General features: G+C 44.3%; 1 protein-coding gene across 1 annotated transcript in view; it reads right to left on the reverse strand.

The window, feature by feature from the left end:
* Positions 1–22,876, reverse strand: part of NUCKS1 (nuclear casein kinase and cyclin dependent kinase substrate 1) — a 927,319-nt gene that overhangs the window by 338,763 nt on the left and 565,680 nt on the right. The window contains exon 6 of the mRNA XM_044076829.1: positions 9,109–9,261. Within this exon, the coding sequence (XP_043932764.1) occupies positions 9,109–9,261 (153 nt within the window). The remainder of the gene's footprint in view (positions 1–9,108; positions 9,262–22,876) is intronic.

Consider the following 22,876-nt stretch of genomic DNA (forward strand, 5'->3'; position numbering starts at 1 on the left):
GCTCAACTTAAACAATACTCTCAAAAACAGCACAAGAACCAAATCCACTGATTAAAATGTTAAGAATGTTCAAATGAATAATGAATACAAATTTTTATTCAAACGTTAGTCTTTAAGATGGCAGCCCTATAACAACATCCTAAGTCTCTTCACTGCATTCAGCCATCAATCTTTTTATCTGACAAAGGGCTATAAAGATTACAAAAGTATAACTCAAGTGATGTGAGTGAAATTTACCCTACTGTTACCAAATACTGTAATCTAAGACTTTCTGGTGCATATCAAATAACTACAGTGCTATGTATACATTTCATCACTTATGAACTAATTATACAGCACACCCAAAGTCTTCTCTGTGTTAACAACTGGGGGACCATTAGAGTGTCCACAAATGCACGTCTGCAAGCACAAGTCTAATAACCTGGTCAGTGTGATATTCCAAACAAATGGCCACCATAATGGGCACTAGTACTTAACTGTACATGAAGTACTATGACACTAGATACATGTTGTTTTCTTCTGTCCTTCTCAAATGATGGGTAATTTGAACTGTATTACTCAAGAACTGACAGCTTTCAGACGTTTGGATCCAAGGCTCAGGCTCTCCCCACCCAGAATTCCCCTATGTCATTACAACACCTCAGATCTAGTTTGCCTGCCTAAAAACGATCAAGGTACCGTAACAATAAAAATATATGGATAGGACTAGAGGGAAACAAAAGACAAGGGTCCAGTGTGGTCAGTCGGGAGCCAAGGATACTGACAACCTTACAGGGGGGACAGAGGGAGGGAAAGTTGAGGAGGATGGAAGAAGACATCATGGATCTAACTTTATGGTAAGTACATAACTTTTGTATCAGATGTAGTTTCATCTGTCCACCTCTACTGATGGGACAGAGTCTCCAGCTACCAAAAATCCAAAGTGGTTTCACGGAAGGATTTAAGTAAAGTTAGAGACCTGGACTGCAAATCCAATTTGTAATGGGATATGAACATATGTACAGTGGACCGAGAAGCTGCAGTATGAATGTCATCAATAGGAACCCTGGAAAAGGGGGGAGAGAGAGAGAGAGAGACACACAGCGAGAGAGAGAGAGAGAGAGAGAGACCATCTTTGTGAAATATCAAATAAGGCGACTGGCACAACAGAGTCTGAGGCTCTGAAATCCTTCATACTGAGAAGACTGCCACAAGAAAAAGTGTTTTCCATAAAAAACTTCAGCTGCGCTATAGCTGCAGTTTCAAAAGGAGGATTGGAAGGAGATATCCAAAGGTGGGACATGGTTTCTTAAAGGAAGATGAAGAAAAGTAGTCCCCTCAAGAAGGCTTTCAATAATTTCAGTGAAGCAACTGGAGTACAATCCCCTCCCACATTAAAACTGGAGATGGCAGTCATTTGTACCTTCATGGTAGAGTGACTAGCACATTCCTGAAACAGACTACCCATCCTCTGAGGGACACCTGAGCGGAGTTCACATGTCTCCGCTTGCACGTACGCTTCTCATGTACTTCCGCAGTGGAAGATTTCTTGGAAGACTCAGAGGCCAAACAGGAATTCACAACATGAACTGTGTCAAGATGTATCGAAGCTGGGTGTCCCATGGTAATAGGAGGACGAATCGAAGATTTCAGCAGAAGTCAGGATGGTTCAGAGTGTGGGAGGGATACCTCTTTTCCAGACTTAGACACAACTATTTCAAGGCCAAGAAAACAGTTACTGAGGGCCACCCTTTGGATTCCAAATAGCCTGACAAAGGCATGTCCTGAGGCAAACAGCTGAGCTGAACTGCTAAGTTCCAAAGCAATAAAAGGAAGGGAAGGATCCAAAAGACTCAGAGTTGATCTCAACCAGCTGGGCACCAGCCCTGACATCTTGGCACCAGGACCCTTCGAGATCTGATGCTGTCAGAGTTGAATGAGTAAGAGGTATTGTTGGAATAGAAGACTTCCACATTATTGGATCAGACTCTGGTAGTCTCAGGGAAACGTTCTGATCCAAGGTCCCCAAACCCAACGTTCAGATCGGTGAAGGAATGACCAAAAGAGGGGGTTGTAGAGACAGTTTCCAGACCTCCAAAGGGGAGAAAGTACAGTTTTGTACCTACCATAAATGTAGATGCTCGAGTGCTAATACAGCTGCAGTCATAACAGATGGGTTCTCCTGACGTCAGGCGGGTCTTCGGTCGGCCGAATTCCAAAGTCTAGGTCCGGCGTCGGTTGTCGTCGCTTCTTCCCTGACGTCAGTGCGACAGGGGTATAAAAGAACCAGCCGACTCCATTTTCTTCAGTTTTTCTTGCCCCAGATGTCAGGTGCCCCCAGAAGGAAGGCAATACATCAAATTATAAAAAAAATGCAATGCAATATAATCAAAAACCAGTAGCTGCAAGCAAATACACCATAAAAGAAGACCCCTAGAGGGGAAGGAGGGAGGGAAACCTGGACTGCAGCTGTATTAGCACTCGAACATCTACATTTATGGTAGGTACAAAACTGTACTATGTTCATCGTGCATACAGCTGCAGTCATAACAGATGGGTAGAATCCCAAAGCTAAGAAAGGGGTGGTAGGCACTAGGTGGAGCAAGGAGGAGTCAAAATGCCCTGCAAGACTGCAGTGGCAAAGCCTGCTCTAGATTTGGAGTATAATGGTAGGTTGTAAGTGCTTGGAGAAGGTATGTACAGAACTCCAAGTGGCTGCTTCTAAAATATCCTTGGTAGGAACTCCTCTGAGGAAGGCTGCAGAGGTGGCTGTGGCCCTGGTAGAATGAGTTCTAATGCCTGTAGGTACAGTTTTTCCATGAAAGGAATAGCAAAAGCGTATGCAGTGGGCTATCCATTTTGAGATTTTCTGTTTGGATATTGACTTTCCTTGAGCTCCTACCGCATAGGCCACAAAAAGCTGTTCTGATTTTCTGAAAGGTTTTGTTCTGTCCAGATAACGCAGTTGTCTGTGGATGTCCAAGGAATACAGTAATCTCTCCCCTTTGTTTTGAGGATTAGGATAAAAAGTAGGTAAATGTATGGCCTGATTTAAAGCTACCCTGGATACCACTTTAGGCATAAAGGACGGGTTGGTACGTAATGAAACTCTGTCCTGATGGAAGATGATAAAAGGCTGGACAGCCATAAGAGCCTGTAGTTCTGAAACTCTACGAGATGAAGTGATAGCCAGAAGGAAAGCTGTTTTCCAGGATAGATATTGTAAATCTGATGAGGCAGCTGGCTCAAAAGGAGGCAAAGTCAGTTTTTCCAGAATGAAATTAAGATCCCAAGCAGGTATTGGTTGTTTTCTTGAAGGTCTTAAATTCTTAGCCCCTCTGAGGAACTGTCTTAATAGAGGGTGAGAGAATAAAGGCGGATCAGTGTTGTATTCTGCAGAAATGGCTGAAGCATGGATTTTGATGGAGGAGAACAAAAGTCCACTGCTTAACAGTTCAGCCAAATATTGTAGTATTTGAGGTAAATTCAGTTTTCCAGGGCACTGGCCCTTTTTCTCATTCTAAACACAAAAACGTTTCCAAAGCTTTTCTAGTTGATGGCCTTCTGGCCTCCAAAATGACATCCTGCACCTCCTTGGAGAGCAGGGCCTGCTGCGATGCTAAGAAATCTTCCATGCGGCTAGATTGAGTGTTTTCAGCTGACTGTGAAGAGTTTTGAAGCTGTTCTGAGTCAGAAGAAGAGGCATTAGAGGCAGGGTCCATGGTGGGGAATGCGTCAGGCTCCTCAGGAGTGGGTACCAGTGTTGCCCTGGCCAGTCCGGAGCAATGAGGATCATCTTTGGTCTGTCTGCTCTGGTCTTCAATAGGACTTTGGGCAGCAGAGGAAGAGGTGGGAAGGCATAAACTGTCATTGATGTCCAACTGAAAGAGAGAGAGCGTCCACTCTCCATGCCTTTGGATGGAAGATCCTCGAGCAGAATATTGTCAATTGATGATTTTTGTGAGAGGCAAAGATATCTATGTCTGGCCTTCCCCGTTCTTGGATTATTTCTGTAAAAACTTTTGGATGCAACTTCCATTAGTGTGGATCTGTCATATTCCTGCTTAGGTTGTCTGCCAGCGTGTTTTCCTTGCCTGGCAAGTACTGTGCTTGTAGTTCCATTTGTAAGTCCATGGCCATGTTCCAAAGTGACATGGCTAGTCTGCATAGGGGATAAGAATGTGTTCCTCCCTGCTTGTTTATGTACCACATAACTGTGGTGTTGTCTGTTCTTATCAATAGCTGACCTGGTTGTAGAAGGTCCTTGAAAGCTATAATAGCATTCATCACTGCTAGCATTTCTTTTTGATTGATGTGAAGGTGCTTTTCTTTTTGGGTCCATTTGCCCTGAATGCACCGGTCTGTCATGTGCGCCCCCCAGGCGTAGTCCGAGGAGTCTGTTGTGATGACTTGATTTGCTTGAGGCTTGCTGAATGGAAGACCTGTGTTTGTTTGGCATGCTTGAGCCCACCACAGAAATTCCTTTTGCAGACATGGAATTAATGGTATTATTGTTTCCAAACTGTGGCTGTGTTGAGACCATATGTTTTTTAGGTACCATTGTAGTTTTCTCATATGCAGATTTGCACATGGGATTAGTAAGATGCAAGATGCCATGAATCCCAGAGCCTGCAGGATTTTCCTTGCAGTCAGCCTGGTGCAATTTGCCAGTGTTCTGAAATATTGAATTAGTTGCCCCTGCTTCTCTGGCGTGAGGTAGGCCGTCTGGGTGTTTGTGTCCAAACTGGCACCCAGGAAAATTATCTTCCGAGAGGGTATTAGTCTTGATTTCTCTTTGTTGACTGTGTATCCTAGAGAGTTTAATAATATTATTACATAAGCCAGATGTTTCAGAAGAATGTGCTTGCTGTCCGTTTGGATCAGGCAGTCGTCCAGGTAAGGGTATATTTGTATCCCTTGAAGTCTGCAGTAGGCAATTACTGATGCCAGGCATTTCGTGAATACTCTGGGCGCAGTAGATAAACCAAAGGGCAATGCAGAGAATTGATAATGGGTTGAACCTGCAAGAAATCTGAGGTATCTTCTGCAATTTTGTCTGATTGGGACATGCAGGTATGCCTCCTTGAGGTCCAATGTTACCAGCCAAGACTCCTTGCCCAGCATGGGAAGAAGTTGCTGTAGAGTGAGCATCTTGAATTTTGGTACGAGTAGGAATGTGTTTCGGATGGAAAGATTCAAAATCGGTCTCCAATCTTTTCCCTTCCTTGGCACCAGAAATAGCCTGGAATAAAAACCTTGACCTTGTTCGTGTGTAGGTACCTCTTGAATAGCTTTCATGTTTATAAGACCTGAAATTTGCTTTTGTGCCTCTGCCCTTTGATTGTGTGGCAGGTTTGGCATGCCTGTCATTTTTGGAAGGGTATGGAAATGGAATTTGTAGCCTCTGTTTATAATGTCCAGGATCCATTTGTCCTTTGTGACAATATGCCAATTTTTTGAGAATAGTGCCAGCTTTCCTCCTAAGGGGGCTGCCATTTGAGACCTGGTTGGCATGCAAAGGGGAAAGTCATTGGTTTTGCTTTCTAAAGGATTGCGAGTTGTCCTCACCACCTCTTTGTGCAGGAGCTTGCCATTGTCTGCCTCTGTACGAGCCTTGTGTTTGTCCTCTGCCCCTCGGGCGCCTGTATCTGTCTGTGGCAGGAAAGGACCAGTTTTTGGAAGGCCAATTTCTACTAAAACGTGGGGGTTGGACCTGCAGAAATTCTTTCACAGTTTGCATTGATTTAGCCTTTTCCTCCATTTTCTGTAATACTTCCTCAGCATTTGCCCCAAATAGTACATCCTTTTGAAGAGGGGCGTCTAGTAATTAGCTTTGACATGATCAGGCAAGGCTTGTTCCTTGAGCCAGGCATGCCTATGTATGACTGAGCCTGTAACAGCAGCTCTACATGAGGCCCCTAGAGCATCAAAACCACATTGTAAGGTATGTTTACCCACTTGTTCTGCACTATGCATCAAATCCTGCAACTCCTTCATGTCTGGTTGTTCAGGTTGTGACATTTTACTTTTCAATTGAGATAATAGAAACTGTTGGTATTTTAGCATGTGAAACTGACAGTTTAAGGCCCTCATGGATAAGGTAGCCGAGGTATATAACTTTTCCCCCCACCTTTCTAAGGATCTGGAATCTCTCTCGGAAGGCAATGGGTTTTTGGCAATGGAGGCCTTAACTCCCTTGGGCCCCTGTGAGATGGTTTCTAGGTCAGCAGCATGGCTTTTGTATAGAAATTGGTGTGAGTCAGGAACCCTGTAGTACCTGTCAGGCTTAACTGGAGCTGGAGGAAGAGAATCCGGGTTAAGGCAGGCCTCCGAGTAAACATCATCTAGGATGTCCAGGACAGGAGGTATAGCCAGAGGCGTGTGCTGGGGTAACAAAAGAAATTCCCTGAGTCTTTTCTTGGAAACTGAATAATCCTGGCCTTCCCAGTGGAAGTGTTCCCTTAAGGTATGCAGAGTTTCACCAAATGAGTAATCCTCAGGGGGGGATACAGAAGGGATAGATTTCTCTGCATCAGAGTCTTCAAAAGGGGAGTAAGACTGTTCCTGATAATCAGAGTGCTCTGAAATAATGGAGCCCTGATCAGAGGAGGGGGAATCTTCCTCCACTCTGGGTCTTTTGTCCGGAGGTGGCTGAGAACCTCTGATTAGAGTAATTAAATCCTCAGCCATTTTAAGCATCTGTTTCTTAGGCATGGGGCCTGGAGATGGGCCCTGTGTAGCTGGTCTCTTAGGGTGCATGGCAGCTTTAGACTTTGTGAAAGCCTTGATGGAGAAAGAAGAGGAAGGTCTGAAGACACCTTGAGTGGAGGTGGACCTGTCCACATTCTGTGTTTCAACGCCAAGCGTGGCTTTGGTATCTGTAGTCAGGGTGTGGGCCGAGGAGCCTGCGACCTCGGGTACAGGAGACACCGCCAAAGATGTGTCGTCGGTAATCAGGGGCTGCGTAGGCGCCTCGCTGAGAACCGGACCACGTGTAGTCGGCTTAGGAGTGGTGTCGGTAGAGGCCGCGGACCTCGAGTGTCGGTCCTTGTCTTTGCGTTTTTTAGACAAAACCGGAGTCGGAGTATCCGACGACATAGTATAGTTAAATGCTTTTCCAAAATAATGCTGGGTGAACTCCGCCCGACGCTTAATAGTGCATTTGTTGAATGTAGCACAAAAGCGACAGACCGAGACGTCGTGGTCTGGGCCTAAACAAGGTATACAGAGGGAATGGAAATCCTTATGCGGTATTTGCTTCCCACAAGAAATACAATTATTAACTTTGTCTGACATCGGTCTTAGGCAAGAAAAAGTTTCCCCAACGGGGTACTTAGCTTTTAAGAAGACTTCGGTTCCAAATTTTTCGTAATCTCAGGAGCTGGCCGACCGGCACTTGCAAACTGCTTCTGCTTCGGGCACCGCGCGGCAAGAAAGACTGAAGAAAATGGCGTCGGCTGGTTCTTTTATACCCCTGCCGCACTGACGCCAGGGAAGAAGCAACGACAACCGACGCCGGACCTAGACTTTGGAATTCGGCCAACCGAGGACCCGCCTGACGGCAGGAGAACCCATCTGTTATGACTGCAGCTGTATGCACGATGAACATGTGCAGGAAGTACCCATAACTGAATCTTGGTCCTTAAAAACTTTCATATCATTCTGTCCACATCTGACTTGGACATGTTTCTCAAAGACTTCAGGAGCCTTAAGAAAGAAGCTGTTTATGGAGGCACAGAGGACTGACCTCTCCTGGCAAAAAGGGTTAATTGTGCAGAGAACTTACTGGCTCCAGAGGAAAAAAAACATGCTTCCACAGTAAGAGTGAGTGACTGGATTCTAACAGGAGCCAACAAAGGAATTAGATCCCAAGATTTTGAAAGGTTTGGTGCTGGACTCACGAGTCCAGAAGGTTCCAGGGATCTCTTTCGAGCTTCCTTCTCATGGGACTTACCTTTCTCTGAAGAGTTTTCTTTAGAAGACTGCTTTTCCTTCTATGTATTCTTTATCACTTGCCTCATCTCCCTTACTTTTTCCCCTTGAATTCTTGCTGGAGGGAGAGCCCAGTTGATAGAAGGTTGATTCTCCCACTGTGGTTGAGGAAAGACCCTTAAGTAACAGTTTTTCTTACTGTCTGAAAGAGCCCTTGCCCTGAAGGCTGAACACGTAGAATAATCCTCATCCAAGTGGGAAGCCCCAAAGCAGTAAGAACCATTTTGAATGTGGGTCTTGGGGGAAGTGAATTTTACGACCACAAGTGCTATAATTCTTAAAACAAAAGGCCTTATCAGATATGTTGGGAGAAAGTAGATAAGCCACACAGATGTGAGAGAAAAAAATACCATAAACAGCAGAGTGCAAAGGCTAAAAGCTTTAATACATACAGTATACCAGGAAGCTACCAAAAAGGATCCTGAAGCTATCATCACATAAGAATTTTTTTTAAAGGGGAGGAAGTAAAGGAGAGAACAGGGGAGACAAACATCTTTAGGAAGAAAAGAGGATGAAATTAAGCTTTTAGTTAGAATGAGAGAGAAACAAGGCAGAAATAACAATAAATAGAGGCAAAAAATCCCAAGACAAAGTTCACTTATCTGCAAAAAATGAACCCAGCATGGGGTCAAAGAATCACATCTAAAGCGTACCAGAAGCAAGTAAGATCAGAGGTACTGTTATGATGGAGGGGAAATTACAGGTAGGGGAGGAGCTTGAGATTTAGATCCAAATGTCTGAACACTGCTAGCTTTGGATCAGTATGCATCCAATAACCCATTAGTTGAGGCAGACAGGAGAGAGAAGAGTGGATCAATTTTTTGTTAAAACAGCTAGTTAACTGTCATTAATGCTGCAACTTCAGCAGACTTGAGGAATTAATTCTGAAAGTTTACCCCAGTGTTCCACTCAAGGATTAAGGCACTTGAAGGGATATGCAGCCACTGTAAGTGTCACTTTAAGTCCAACTGAAAGCACTTTGTAGTTTCAGTCTCCACCCTGGCTTGACTCACTTAAGCAAACTATAATGTGTACCAATCAGTAAACAAAGTACCATGATGAGGAGTAGATACTACCAGGACCCCAGACCGTAAATTTCGTATCTAGGTTTCAGCATAGCACACTAAACAGTCTTACCATTCACAATTTTTTCTTCCTCATCATCCTGCTCTTCTTCCTCACTGCCTCTATCATCCAGAAGCATTTTCCGCTGTTTAGAAGCTGCTTTAGAGGCAGCTTGCCTCTTCTGACGCATACTCTTGAGATCGCCCTTTTCTTCATCACTATCATCTATAAGCAAATTAAAATTATTTATTCTCTTTGACTGTCTTGCATAACAGATGGGGGGAGAAAAAAAAACAGCCGTAACATGCATGCATTCACTACGGACCAAACTCGTTTCCATGCCCAATTCTGCTTTATTTTCGGAAGTTACATCCACCCACAACCCCTTTTTTGCACATGGGGTTGAAAAGTCACTTCAAAAGTGACAATGATCTTGAGCCATGGTTTACACCACCGGATGGCTAGCCCTGCCTTGGTTGTTCTTCCACACCACAAAGTTGTACACACACTCATACCTATGGCTAACTTAGAGTATCCAATCCACCTACTCAGGTCTTTGGAACGTGAGAGGAAACCGAAGCACCTGAAGAAAACCCATGTGAACACAGGGAAGATATGCAGACTTCACATAGAAGGTATCCCAAATGAGAATCGAACCAGGGAATCACTTGCTGTTAGGCAACAATGCTATTTATTGCACTAATGTGCCACCCTCCTCCTTTTTTGGAAGATACACTATCAAATATTTTTCTGTAGCACTTATAGATGTATGGAAATATGCTTTCCTTAGAAAACTGATGGGAGTCAAAAATGATTGGTGAATTCAAGACAGTAAGGAACAAGGACAAAAGGCTACATGCAGTTAGCCTGTAGTAGTAGCTTAGGGACAAGCACATGGAAATAGGCCAACTGATTATATCATGGGGTCTTTACTAGTTTTTACATATTAGATTTTTTCATACACACTTTCTACAACTTCAAATACTCAAACACAAAAGCATGTCAGCTGTATGAACATATCTATAAAAACTCTGTTTACTGACCTGAATTATTGGCTTAACTGTCAGACTACACTGCTACTGAACAAACATTTATAGGGGTTTAATGACAAAATGCAAGTAATTGCCAAAATGCATTCTGAAGCCCACCTCTGTTAATACCAACAATGTTCTGTACCATACACAGACTACCTATGGAGAGGTTTTCAATTTTAAGCATTAAAATTAATACTGCATACAGGTTTTTGATTCACAACAGTATTTCCACCACAATGTTTTAAGTATATACTGGATAGAAACAGATACATACAGAGCGAGGTACTGTCACCTGTACAAAGTATATCAGGATATGGAACAGTTCAATACTTTAATGGCAAGATACTTCACCACATCTGCTACCACAGATTTCATCAGAAACCCTGAAATGAAAAAAAACATAGTTTATATAGTGATTTAGGCCATATAAATTGAAATGATTTGTTAAATAATAAACTTAATATCTCAACACATTGAAAGAATAAGAAATTCTCAACTGTTTCATACATGAATCTACTGAGATAGATGACATTATAGAACCATAAAAATACATAAAACCTGTACAAAGTACAGTTGTGTACCTACCATAAATGTAGATGTTCGAGTGTATTCACTGTTGCAGTCATTACTCTTAGGTTATCCTGCTGGCAGGCTACCCTCAGTCAGCCAGAATTCCAAAGTCTAGATCCGGCGTCGGTTGCTGTCGCCTCTTCCTTGACGTCAGTGCGCCAGGGGTATAAAAGATGCAGCCGACACCATTTTCTTCAGTTTTTCTTACCCCAGATGTCAGGTGCCCCCAAATTGGTAGGCTGAAAACTATGCCAATAAAAATGCATGCACAAAAATAAAATTTCCTTCATCTACAAGCAAATACACCAAATAGGTTGTATAGGATAGAGAAGTGCAGATAAGTCCCAGCAAAGAAAAGGGGGATGGTGGGTGGGTAACCTGGACTGCAACAGTGAATACACTCGAACATCTACATTTATGGTAGGTACACAACTGTACTATGTTCATAGTGTTTCACTGTTGCAGTCATTACTCTTGGGTTGAATCCCAAAGCTGAGGATGGGTGGCTGGGCTAAATAGGATTAGGAGAGGCTATGAGGCCCTACAGAACTGCAGTGGCAAAGCCTGCTCTGGACTTAGAGTAAAGAGGTAAGTGGTAGTGATTTGTGAAAGTGTGCACTGAACTCAAGTTGCAGCCTCTAAGATATCTTTGGTTGGTACTCCTCTGAGGAAGGCTGCTGAAGTGGCTGCTGCTCTGGTGGAATGAAGCCTAATGCCCTTAGGCACTGATTTACCATGTTGAAAATAGCAGGAACGGATGCAATGGCCTATCCATTTAGAAATAGTCTGTTTTGACATATCCTTTCCTTGTGATCCTGCAGCATATGACACTAAAAGTTGCTCAGTCTTCCTGAAAGCTTTAGTTCTGTCCAAGTAGAAGCGTAACTGCCTGTGTATGTCCAAAGAATGCAGAATTTTCTCACCCTTGTTCTGTGGATTTGGATAAAAGGTAGGCAAGTGAATGGTTTGGTTGAGGGCCACACTGGACACCACCTTAGGCATAAATGTAGGGTTTGTCCTCAGAGAAACCCTGTCTGGATGAAAAATGATAAACGGTTCCACAGCCATGAGTGCTTGCAACTCCGAGACTCATCTTGCAGAGGTTATTGCTAGGAGCAGAGCTGTTTTCCAGGATATGAATTTTATACCTGCTGTTGATGCTGGCTTGAAAGGAGGCAGTGTGAGTTTTTCCAAAACATAATTGAGGTCCCAGGCCAGAATTGGTGCTCTCCTTGGAGGCCTAATGTTTTTGGCCCCTCTGAGGTACTGCCTTATTAAAGGATGAGAAAAGATAGGTGGTTCCGTATTGTAATGGGCTGAAATGGCAGAGGCATGAATCTTAATTGATGAGAAAGAAAGGCCTTTGTTCAGCATCTCAGTTAGGTATTGTAAAATCTGAGGGATATTTGGTACACACGTGTCAATGCCTTGTTCCTGGTTCCAAGCACAGAATCTCCTCCATTTTTCTGCATAAGATTTTCTGGTACTGGGCCTCCTGGCCTCCAAGATAACATCCACAACAGCTTTTGAAAGAGGAGTGTTCTGAATGGCTACATTATCCGCCACGCTGCCAGATTTAAGGTCCTGAGTTGGCTGTGCAGGATCTGATTGTTTTGCTGGGTCAGCAAGTGAGAAGTTTGAGACAATATCCATGCTGGACCTGGAGACAAGCTCTTTAGGATTGGGTACCAGTGCTGGCGTGGCCAGTCTGGTGCAATCAGCATCATTTTTGGCTTCTCTTGTCTGACCTTTAGGAGTACCCTGGGAAGGAGAGGCAGTGGAGGAAAGGCATATACTGTTGCATTTTTCCAGCTGAAGGATAGGGTGTGCACTTTCCATGCTTGCTTGTGATAAATCCTTGTGCAAAATCTCTGCAATTGGCAGTTGTGAGGGGAGGCAAATAGATCTATGTCTGGGCATCCCCATTTCCTTATTATCATGCTGAAGACTTGTGGATCCAGTTTCCATTCGTGGGGATCCATGAGGTTTCTGCTTAGTTCGTCTGTCAGAGTATTTGTTTTTCCTGGCAGGAATTGTGCTTGCAAGTGAACTTGAAAAGCCAATGCTGTGTCCCATAAGGTCATTGCTTGTCTGCAGAGGGGGTAGGAATGGGTACCTCCCTGCTTGTTTATGTACCACATGACCGTAGTGTTGTCTGTCTTGATCAGTATCTGTCCTGGATGAAGCAGGTCCTTGAAAGCTGTCAGGGCATTTTGAACAGCTAGCATCTCTTTTTGATTGATGTGAAGATGCATCTAGTTTGCAGGCCATGTGCCCTGAATACATTTTCCTGCCGTATTGGCCCCCCAGGCATAATCTGATGTATCCGTTGTCAGTGTCTGTCTGGCTGTGGATAAACTGAATGGCAGACCCTTGTTGTGGTGACAGGCTTCTGCCCACCATCGAAACTCCTGTTGCAGGCAGGGAATGAGTGCAATTACTGTCTCCAGGCTGTGGCAATGCTGAGTCCAAACACTTTTTAGATACCATTGCAGTTTCCTCATATGCAGTCTGGCATATGGAATTAGTAGAATGCAGGATGCCATGAAACCCAAGGCCTGCAGGATTTTCCTTGCAGATAAGTGGGTTTTTGTTGCCAATTTATTGAATAAGTAGTCAGTTGCTTTTGTTTGTCTGGTGTGAGACGAGCCATCTGGGCAGTTGTATTTAAGCTTGCACCCAGGAATATTATCACTTGAGAGGGCACTAGTTTTTATTTCTTTTCGTTTACTGTGTACCCTAGGCCAATTAGTAATCTTTTTACAAACGCCAGATGCTTTAGAAGAATGTCTTTGTTCTCTGCTTGAATTAGGCAGTCGTCCAAGTAGGGATATATTTGAATTCCTCTTTGTCTGCAAAATGCAATTACTGGTGCCAGGCATTTTGTGAAGACCCTGGGCGCAGTAGATAAGCCACAGGGCAGTGCAGAGAATTGGTAATGCATTGTGCCAGCTATGAATCTGAGGTATCTTATGCAAGATTGTCTGATTGGGACATGCAGGTATGCCTCTTTTAGGTCCAAAGTTACGAGCCAAGCCTTCTTGCCCAGCATGGGCAGTAGCTGCTGTAGAGTCAACATCTTGAATTTTGGAACTTCCAGAAACGTATTGAGTATAGACAGGTCCAGTATTGGGCTCCAGGTTTTGCCCTTTCTGGGTACTAGGAAAAGTCTGGAGTAAAATCCTTGCCCCTGCTCTTGTTGTGGTACTTGCTGAATGGCTCTCATGTCCATGAGGGCTGTAATTTGTTTTTGCGCCTCTGCCCATTGATTGGGTGGCAGGTCTGGCATACATTTTGACCTTGGTAGAGTGTGAAAATGGAACCTGTAGCCTTGGGACACTATGTTCAGGACCCATTTGTCTTGGGTAACCATTTACTAATTTGATGAAAAAAGTGCTAGTTTTCCCCCTAAGGGGGCTGCCAAAAGAAAAGTGCATGGATCTGGCAGAGGGAAGTCATTGGGACTGTTTCCTGTAAGGCTGTGATTTGTCTTCTCCGCTTTTGGAGGTGGGAGCACCCCATTGTTTAGGCCTGTAAGAGCCTTGGGGCTGAGATCTGCCTCTGGGACGCCTGTATCTGCCTCTCTGTGGTCTGTCTGACACTGGAAAGGACCAATTTTTAGAAGGCCAGTCCCTGCTAAACCTGGGTGGCTGTACCTGTAAAAAAATCCTTGACTGTCTGCATGGATTTTGCTTTATCCTCCATTTTTTTCAACACCTCTTCTGCTTTAGTACCAAACAAAGTATCATGCTGTAATGGTGCATCTAATAATTTTGCTTTAACATGATCAGGCAGATTCTGTTCCTTTAACCAAGCATGCCTTCTAATAACAGAACCTGTAACAGCGGCCCTGCAAGAGGCCTCCAGTGAATCATAACCACATTGCAAATTATGCTTTCCCACTTGTTCAGCTGCATGCAATAAATCCTGCAATTCCTTGTTCTCTGAACATTCAGTATTTGTCAACAATTTCTGTTTAAGCAGTGACATTAAATATTGCTGATAGTTAAGCATATGAAACTGGCAATTTAAAGCCCTTACAGCCAAGGTAGCAGAAGTGTAGACCCCCCCCATCTGTCTAGAGCCCTAGAATCCCCATCAGCGGGGACAGGGTTTTTTGCAGGGGAAGCTTTAACCCCTTTGGGACCCTGAGATATAGTTTCTGGGCCAGCATCAGGATTTTTATATAGGAATTTATGAGAATCCGGGACCCTGTAGTATCTGTCTGGCTTAGCAGGTGCAGGGGGTAAAGAGTCAGGGGAAAGCCGGACTCTGAAAATACATCATCTACAATGTCTAGAACAGGTGGAATAGCAAGGGGTCTGTGCTGAGGAAGTAGCAAAAAGTCTCTGAGCCTTTTCTTAGATTCAGAATAATCTTGGCTCTCCCAGTGGAAATGCTCCCTCATGGTATGCAGGGTTTCCCCAAAAGAATAATCCTCAGGAGGAGAGGCTAAAGTAATGGATTCTTCAGCATCAGAATCCTCATAGGGAAGCATGGAGTAATCCTGTTCAGAAGAGGAATCAGAGGAAATAGAAACCTGATCAGAAGAATCATACTCAGTCTCTTGCCTAGGCCTCTTATCAGGAGGGGGATGGGAGCCCCTGATCAAAGTAATTAGGTCTTCGGCCATTTTAAGCATCTGTTTTTTGGGCATTGAAGTCTGAGTAGGAAAATGCTGTACTTGTTTCTTTGTCTTTAGAGCTGCTTTAGTCTTTGAAGCTGAAGATGGCTTAATATATAGTTGTGTAGGTCTGAAGACCCCCTAAGAAGCCGATGCCTGCTCAGCGGCTCTGGACCCATCTGAGGGAATGATTTCCGAGTGTCCAATACCTTGAGTATCCAGAGGCCCAGTCGGGCTCCATGTGGGAGTTGGAAGCGGCCTGTGGCTCTGAGGTAGCAGGTGTCAGGGGCTGCAAAAGCACCTCACTGAGAACTGGCGAACCGGCAACTGGCCTGGCAGAGGCCTCGTCATCTGTTTTGGACCTCGGATGCCTATCCTTTTCCTTGTCCTTGCGTTTTTTGTAAACTCCGGTCGTCGGCTGTTCTTACGGCATTATATAATTAAATCTTTGGCCAAAGTAATGAAATGCAAAATCAAACAGACGCTTAATAGTGCGTTGGTTAAATCTAGCACAAAACCGACAGGTAGCAATGTTGTGATCAGGGCCTAGGCAAGGAATACAGTAAGAGTGAAAATCCTTATGAGGTATTTGCTTCCCACAAGAAATACAATTGTTAACTTTTTCTGACATCAGTCTGGTGCAAGAAAAAAGTTTTCCCAATGGGGTACTTAGCTTTAATGAAGACTTTGGTTCTGAAACTCGGATTTGAAAATCTCAGGAGTCGGCCGACCAGCACTTGTGAACTGCTTTTGCTTCGGGCACCGCGTGGGCAAGAAAGACTGAAGAAAATGGCGTCGGCTGCATCTTTATATCCCTGGTGCACTGGCGTCAGGGAAGAGGCGACAGCAACCGACGCCGGACCTAGACTTTGGAATTCTGGCCAACTGAGGGTAGCCTGCCAGCAGGATAACCCAAGAGTAATGACTGCAACAGTGAAACACGATGAACATCAGACTGGCTTGTTTAAAACATACAATCTGCTCACATCAAATTTCTGTTTCTCCTTAATGTCACAACAAGAAATTATGTAAGAATGAGAGCTGGTCTGCTGTAGGAAAGATGAACATCTCCAACAAATACTCCTGCTTCCTTTCTCTCTCTCACACACACACACACACACACACACACACACACACACACACACACACACACACACACACACACACACACACACACATTAAAGTGTTACTTTGTTTTTCTTTAATTTTTTTATAGGTTAAAGCTGAACATGCAAACTGTTGCCTATTCTCACTCCCTGGGAAGCTGCTTGTGCCCTTATATGAAAAGCTGAAATCTGACCCAATGTCAATGAGTGGCACCAATGGATACAATGCAACCTGTCCGGAGACAATGGACTTACTGCAAGAGACATCCTTAAACATATCTATTCAATCCCAGTTAAAATACAATAGAACTATACACCAGTTACTACACAGAATCTGAAAAAGGGTAAAGAAGGGTGCTACTTGGTTATGTAAACTGCAACAGTTTTCTTTTGGCTCCCTGTTGAAATGTCTGCATTCAAAATGCCAAGTGTATACATGCTAATAAGAAAAAATAAATTTAGCGAATCTCGAACATCGCTCTTCTCTATTAATCTCCCCTTTTTTGCAGGAGACAATTCCACCCACACCCCCAAACTTATATATACTAACTCCAAGACTGCCATACCTTGGAAAAAAGGGAATATTCTGTGAAATGGCCATCTTGCACTGGGTATATGTGAGCCCCCTTTTTCGGCTACTTAATCTCAAGAGTTTTGGGACTCGCTCTAGGATGTTCCAACATTTCAAATGGTTATCTTCTTTTTCTCCAAGATCTGCTCTTCTGGTAAGTAAACTGCACAACTTCACTCAAGGACAAACCTTGCAACAGTCTAACAGCTGGAGAGAATACCAAATAGTATTTCATCCCTGACTGCCATGACAAAAGAAAGAAAATGACACATGCAGAGGTGGACATGTAAACATTCACCACTGTAGTGAACAAAAGTCTTTGAACAGCTGGCAGTCAAAAGAGTGAGACTCTCCTAATACATTTTTTTCTGTTAAAATTACTGACACTGAAAAAAATGAAAGGAATGCATTTAAACGAAAGTTATGCACTTACCATAACAAAAGATTTGTGTTGTCTGTTTCCATCTGGTTCACCCGTAAGTTATCATATCGGATACTGGCCTTCTCTCTCAGATTTCAAGCGCAGAGCTCTGCCTCGTCTACCCATAATATACTGCTCACCCAATTGGACTCAGATCAAATCTGCCTCTCACACAGAGGTAAATCACCTGAAGGTGAAGGGGAAACCCTGAAAGCTTGGTCGCCTGCTCACATGGAAAGTACATTCCAATAAACAGGGATTGGAGGGAGGGATGGTTTAACCAGATGGAAACTGACAACATGGATCTATCATTATGGTAAGCATGTAACTTTCATATTCGATGCTGCCTTTTATATCTGGCTTCAATCTTTGGGACACAGTCTCCAGTCGCATACAATCCCAGTGTGGCCCCAGGAAAGAAAATTTTGCAGAACTGTGGAACTAAAAGAGGCGCTGGACCTTAACTGCACATCCAATTTGTAATGGGACACAAAATTATGAGGTAGCAGCACAAATTAAGGGTCTGAAGAAAAAAGCAGTAGAAGTAGCACCTTGGTAGAATGACCTTTCGGTTTTGCAGATAGGAGCATTTCTCTCAAGTCATACACAAAAGAAATCCAATGCAGTGCAACCACAGCACCATTTGGATAGGGCTGGTTTTTGACAATGGTCTGCCCAGCTTGGCTTTGGAAAAGGAGACAAGGAGTTGCTTTGTTTTTTCTTCTAAAAATTTTGATCCTGTCTAAGTAGAATATCAGTTGCCTATCAATGTCTGGACAGTCCAGCAAATGTTCACCCTTAATCAAAAGTTAGGAAAAAATACAGGCAAAGGAATAAGCAGGTTTAAAATGAAGTCCATGCTTACCGTAGGTAAAATAGAGGGATCAGTCCCGACAGTCAACTTGCCTCTATGAAAAATCAGGTAAAGAGGGGCAGAGGACAAAGCTTGCAACTCATAAACTTATCTAGCTACTGGAAAGATCTTTACTCAAGACAGCAACTTTAAAGAAACGGTGGCTGCAGGCTCAAAAGGGGAAATGACTATCACAGCATAAAAAGCAAATCCCAAGGAGGAACAGGATCTCAAAAGGGAGGACGCAACAACAAAAAAGAAGTTATGTACTCACCATAACGTTCCATCTGAGTAGTTGTACTTCATTTGTCTTCAACCTGTGGGTTTCAGATCCACGTCTGATCCGACAAGGCTGCATTTTCCAGCTATGGATCAGAGCTCCAGACTCCTCCCCTTACTCATAATGCCCCCATCTCCCTTCAGATCGAGTTTGCTGCCTAAAAGGTATCATCTACCCAGCCCAACATCACCTTATTATAACAAGGATCACCATTATACTCCTTGAGCTGGACAGAGTCAAGGGCCAAACACTTCATACAAGATAGAAACACAGCCTGCATCCATGATAAAGTCGGGGGAAGGCTGAAGACAAATGAAGTACAACTACTCAGATGGAACGTTATGGTGAGTACATAACTTCTTTATCTGAAGTAGTTTACTTCATTTGATCTTCAACCTGTGGGATGGCCCTCATGGAATATAGTACCGCAGAACCAAAGGATGCTCTATTCCGAGACACAATATCCAACTTGTAATGAGAAATGAAGATATGAGATGAGGACTAAGTAGCTGCCGAGCAGATATCATCCAGAGACACCCTAGACCAGAAGGCAGCTGACGTAACCATAGATCGGGTGGAGTGTGCCTTCACATGTCCTGGCAAGGACCTACCTTCACCTCATAGGCTCGACCGCACAAGGAAATCCATCGAGCAACTGTTACCTTGGAAACTGGCTTGCCTAAAAAAGGTTTAGCATAAGACATGAATAACTGATCAGATTTGCGGAAGGGCTTTGTTCTGTAAGTAAAATCTCAGTTGCCTATGAACATCAAGCAGATGCAACTGGTGTTCCCCTTTGTTCTGGAAGTTAAAGAAGAAAATTGGTAAATGTATCGTTTGGTTAATATTGGCTTCCCAGGCCACCTTAGGAAGAAAGGATGGGTTAGTACACAACGACACGCTATCCTTGTGAAAGGTCATGTAAAGCGCCTTGATAGAAACAACTTGAAGCTCCGATACTCTTCTGGCTGAGGTAATGGCCACCAAGAACGCAGGTTTCCATGTCAAAAACTGAAGATCAACCGATGCTGCCGGTTCGAAGGGTGCAGAGACCATTGCCTGTAAGATCCCATGGAGGTGTAGGGTCCTTAACTGGAGGTCTAAGTAGAAAGGTCCCTTTAAGGAAAGTTTTACAAAGTTTGGAAGAAGCCAGGGAAGACATTCACCACCACATGAAAATTAGAGATAGCTGCCAGCTGCGCCTTAACTGTGGAAGAACTAGCACCCTGATGGAAGATGCTGGCCAAAAACTCGAAGACTGCTGAAAGAGGAGCCGTGAAAGGGTCCTAAGCTCGCTGATTAGCCCATATGGAAAACCATCTCCATTTGCTATGATACACCTTTCTGGTGGAGGATTTGTCAGCCGCCACCAAAATGGACTTTACGGGGGATGAGAATCTAGGAGTCCTGATAATCATGGGAACCAGAGCAGCCAAGCCGTGAGCTTCAGACTGTTCAGATCTGGGTGAGGGAACCCTGAGGGATAAGAAAGAAGATCCCGGACTGGATCCAATGTCCATGGAAGAACAACTAGGTGAGACCACAGTGAGAGGAACCAAACCTGGTGAGGCCAGAATGGGGCTATGAGGACAACCGTACTCCCAAGCCTTCGAGCTTTCGGAAGAAACTTGGACATAAGCAGGAGTGGAGGATAACCAAAGAAAAGACCGGGAGGCCAAGCAAGAACTATTGCGTCTCTGGGGGCTTCCCCCTCCGGGGGGGGGGGTTTCAGGGTGAAAAACTTGCTGCATTTCACACCGGAAGGAGATGTGAAGAGATTGCGGCAAGGCTGACTCCATTTTCAAAAAATAAGTTCTGTTACTGAAGGATTCAGAGACCACTCATAAGGCATCAGAATCTATCTGCTGAGCCTGTCCGCTAGAATTTTGGACCAACCCGGAATGTGCGTTGCTACTAGAAAGCAGCTGGGGAGATTGCCCATTCCCACACTCTCATGGCTTCATGAAAGAGGAGATAACATCTGGTTCCCCCTTCTTTGTTGATGTACCAGACTACTGACATGTTGTCTGTCTGAATGGCGATCATGCCTAGAGAAAAATGGGCATAAAGTGTCTGCAACCTCAAAGGAACCACCCTCATCTCTAGAACACTGATATGCAACTCGGTCTCGAAGGGGGACCACCTACCTTGATCATCCTTCCCGAGCAGTCAGTGCCCACCCCCCAGCTGGGAGGAGTCTGTGGTCACCATGGTTTTGAGCAAAACAAGGTGAAAGGAACGTCCTTTGAGGATATCCAGAGATTGAATCCACCACTGAAGGGAGTCCCTGCATTATCCTCGGAGTTCTCACTAGAAAGGTGAGAGGAAGGTATAACAGGGAGCACTGGACCGTAACTGTCCACTGAAGAACTCTCATAACGCCCTGAGCACTACTGTGGCTGTGGGGACTTAGGTGTGAAGAATTTGTAAGATATGTGTTCTTAAACTAAGTATCCTGTTCAAGGTAAGAAAAACTTTCATTTGAAGAGTGTACAAACGTGCCCCAATAAAGTTCAGAATCTGAACCGGCTCTAGAGAAGATTTGTTCAGGTTGATGGTAATCCCCAGATTGTTTGCTAACTGGATGAAGTAATCCCTGTCCTAACCTAGTAGATGCTCTGAGGGGGCAGCAAAGAGCCAATCATCTAGGTACGGGAAAACCTGAATACCCTGCAGCCTCAGGTGAGCCGCTACAACTGCCATCACTTTGGTAAACACCCTGGGGGCTGTGGTGAGACCAAAGGGGAGGGCTCTGAACTGGTAGTGATTGGCTCCCAGCCGGAAGCGAAGAAACCTCCAGGGAGCATCTGTCCATTTTAATGTGGTAGTACACATCCAGGAGAGCGATCAAGCACATCGTCTGTGGCCTGCAGAAAAGGCAGGATCGACTGAAGCGTGACCGTCTGGAATTTTGTCTTGGTTACTGACAGGTTCAATGTGGATAGATACAAGATGGGTCTGAGGCCCTCCATTTTCTTTGGCACTAGAAAGAACCTGGACTAAACACCGAATCCGAACCGGCCTCGGGTGACCGGTTGGATGATTCGTTTGTTCAGCAGCTTTCCTGTTTCTAGCGCTGCCACCTCCCGTTGCGTGGGTGGAACGTCTGGGAGGAGTTTTTTCGGATCGGGATGTTCCTTGAATGAAAAGTACAGTTTTGTACCTACCGTAAATGTAGATGTTCGAGTGTATACACTGCTGTAGTCATTATACTTGGGTTATTCTGCCGTCAGGCGGTTCCCCAGTCGGCCTGAGTTCCAAAGTCTTGGTCCGGTGTCGGTTGCTGTCGCCTCCTCCCTGATGTCAGTGCGGCAGGGGTATATAAGATGCAGCTGACGCCATTTTCTTCAGTTTTTCTTGCCCCAGATGTCAGGTGCCCCCAAATAGATAGGCAATTCAAATTGCTAATAAAACATACATAAAAAAAGCAGACAACAACTTTCAGCTACCAGCAAATACTCCCCATAGGTAGTAAAGGGTAGAAGACATAGGTACGTACCAGCAAGTAAGAGGGGAAGGAGGGTGGGTAACCTGGACTGCAGCAGTGTATACACTCGAACATCTACATTTATGGTAGGTACAAAACTATACCATGTTCAATCGTGTTACACTGCTGCAGTCATTACACTTGGGTAGAATCCCAAAGTTGAGGTAGGGTGGCTGGTTCTTTAAGGCATTAGGGGTAGCTATAAGGCCCTGCAGCACTGCAGTGGCAAAGCCAGCTCTGGATTTAGAGTATAGAGGCAGATGGTAATGCTTGGTGAAGGTATGTACAGAACTCCAATTTGCTGCTTCCAAAATATCCTTGGTAGGCAGTTGAAGTGGCTGTTGTCCTAGTGGAGTGAGATCTAATGCTGCTAGGTACAGGTTTCCCATGGTGTGTATAGCAGAAACGTATACAATGTCCTATCCATTTTGAAATAGTCTGTTTTGAAATGGCTTTTCCCTGTGCTCCTGCAGCATATGTTACCAATAATTGCTCAGATTTCCTGAAAGCTTTGGTTTTGTCCAAATAGAAGCGTAACTGCCTGTGAATGTTCAAGGACTGCAGCAGTCTCTCCCCTTTATTCTGTGGTTTTGGATAAAAAGTTGGCAAATGAATAGTTTGGTTTAGAGCCACACTGGATACCACCTTTGGCATAAATGTAGGGTTATAGTTCTTAAAGACACCCTGTCCTGGTGGAAAATGAGGAAAGGTTCCACTGCCATTAGTGCCTGTAATTCTGAAACTCTTCGTGCTGATGTTATTGCCAGGAGCAGAGCAGTTTTCCAAGAGATGTATTTTAATTCTGCTGTGTTAGCTGGCTCAAAACGAGGTACAGTTAATTTTTCCAAAACGAAGTTGAGGTCCCAAGTTGGAGTAGGTGCTCTGCGGGGCGGT

Source organism: Protopterus annectens, chromosome 7.part0 (genome assembly GCF_019279795.1).
Source record: "Protopterus annectens isolate FY-2018-M chromosome 7.part0, PAN1.0, whole genome shotgun sequence".
NCBI lineage: Eukaryota > Metazoa > Chordata > Ceratodontiformes > Protopteridae > Protopterus > Protopterus annectens.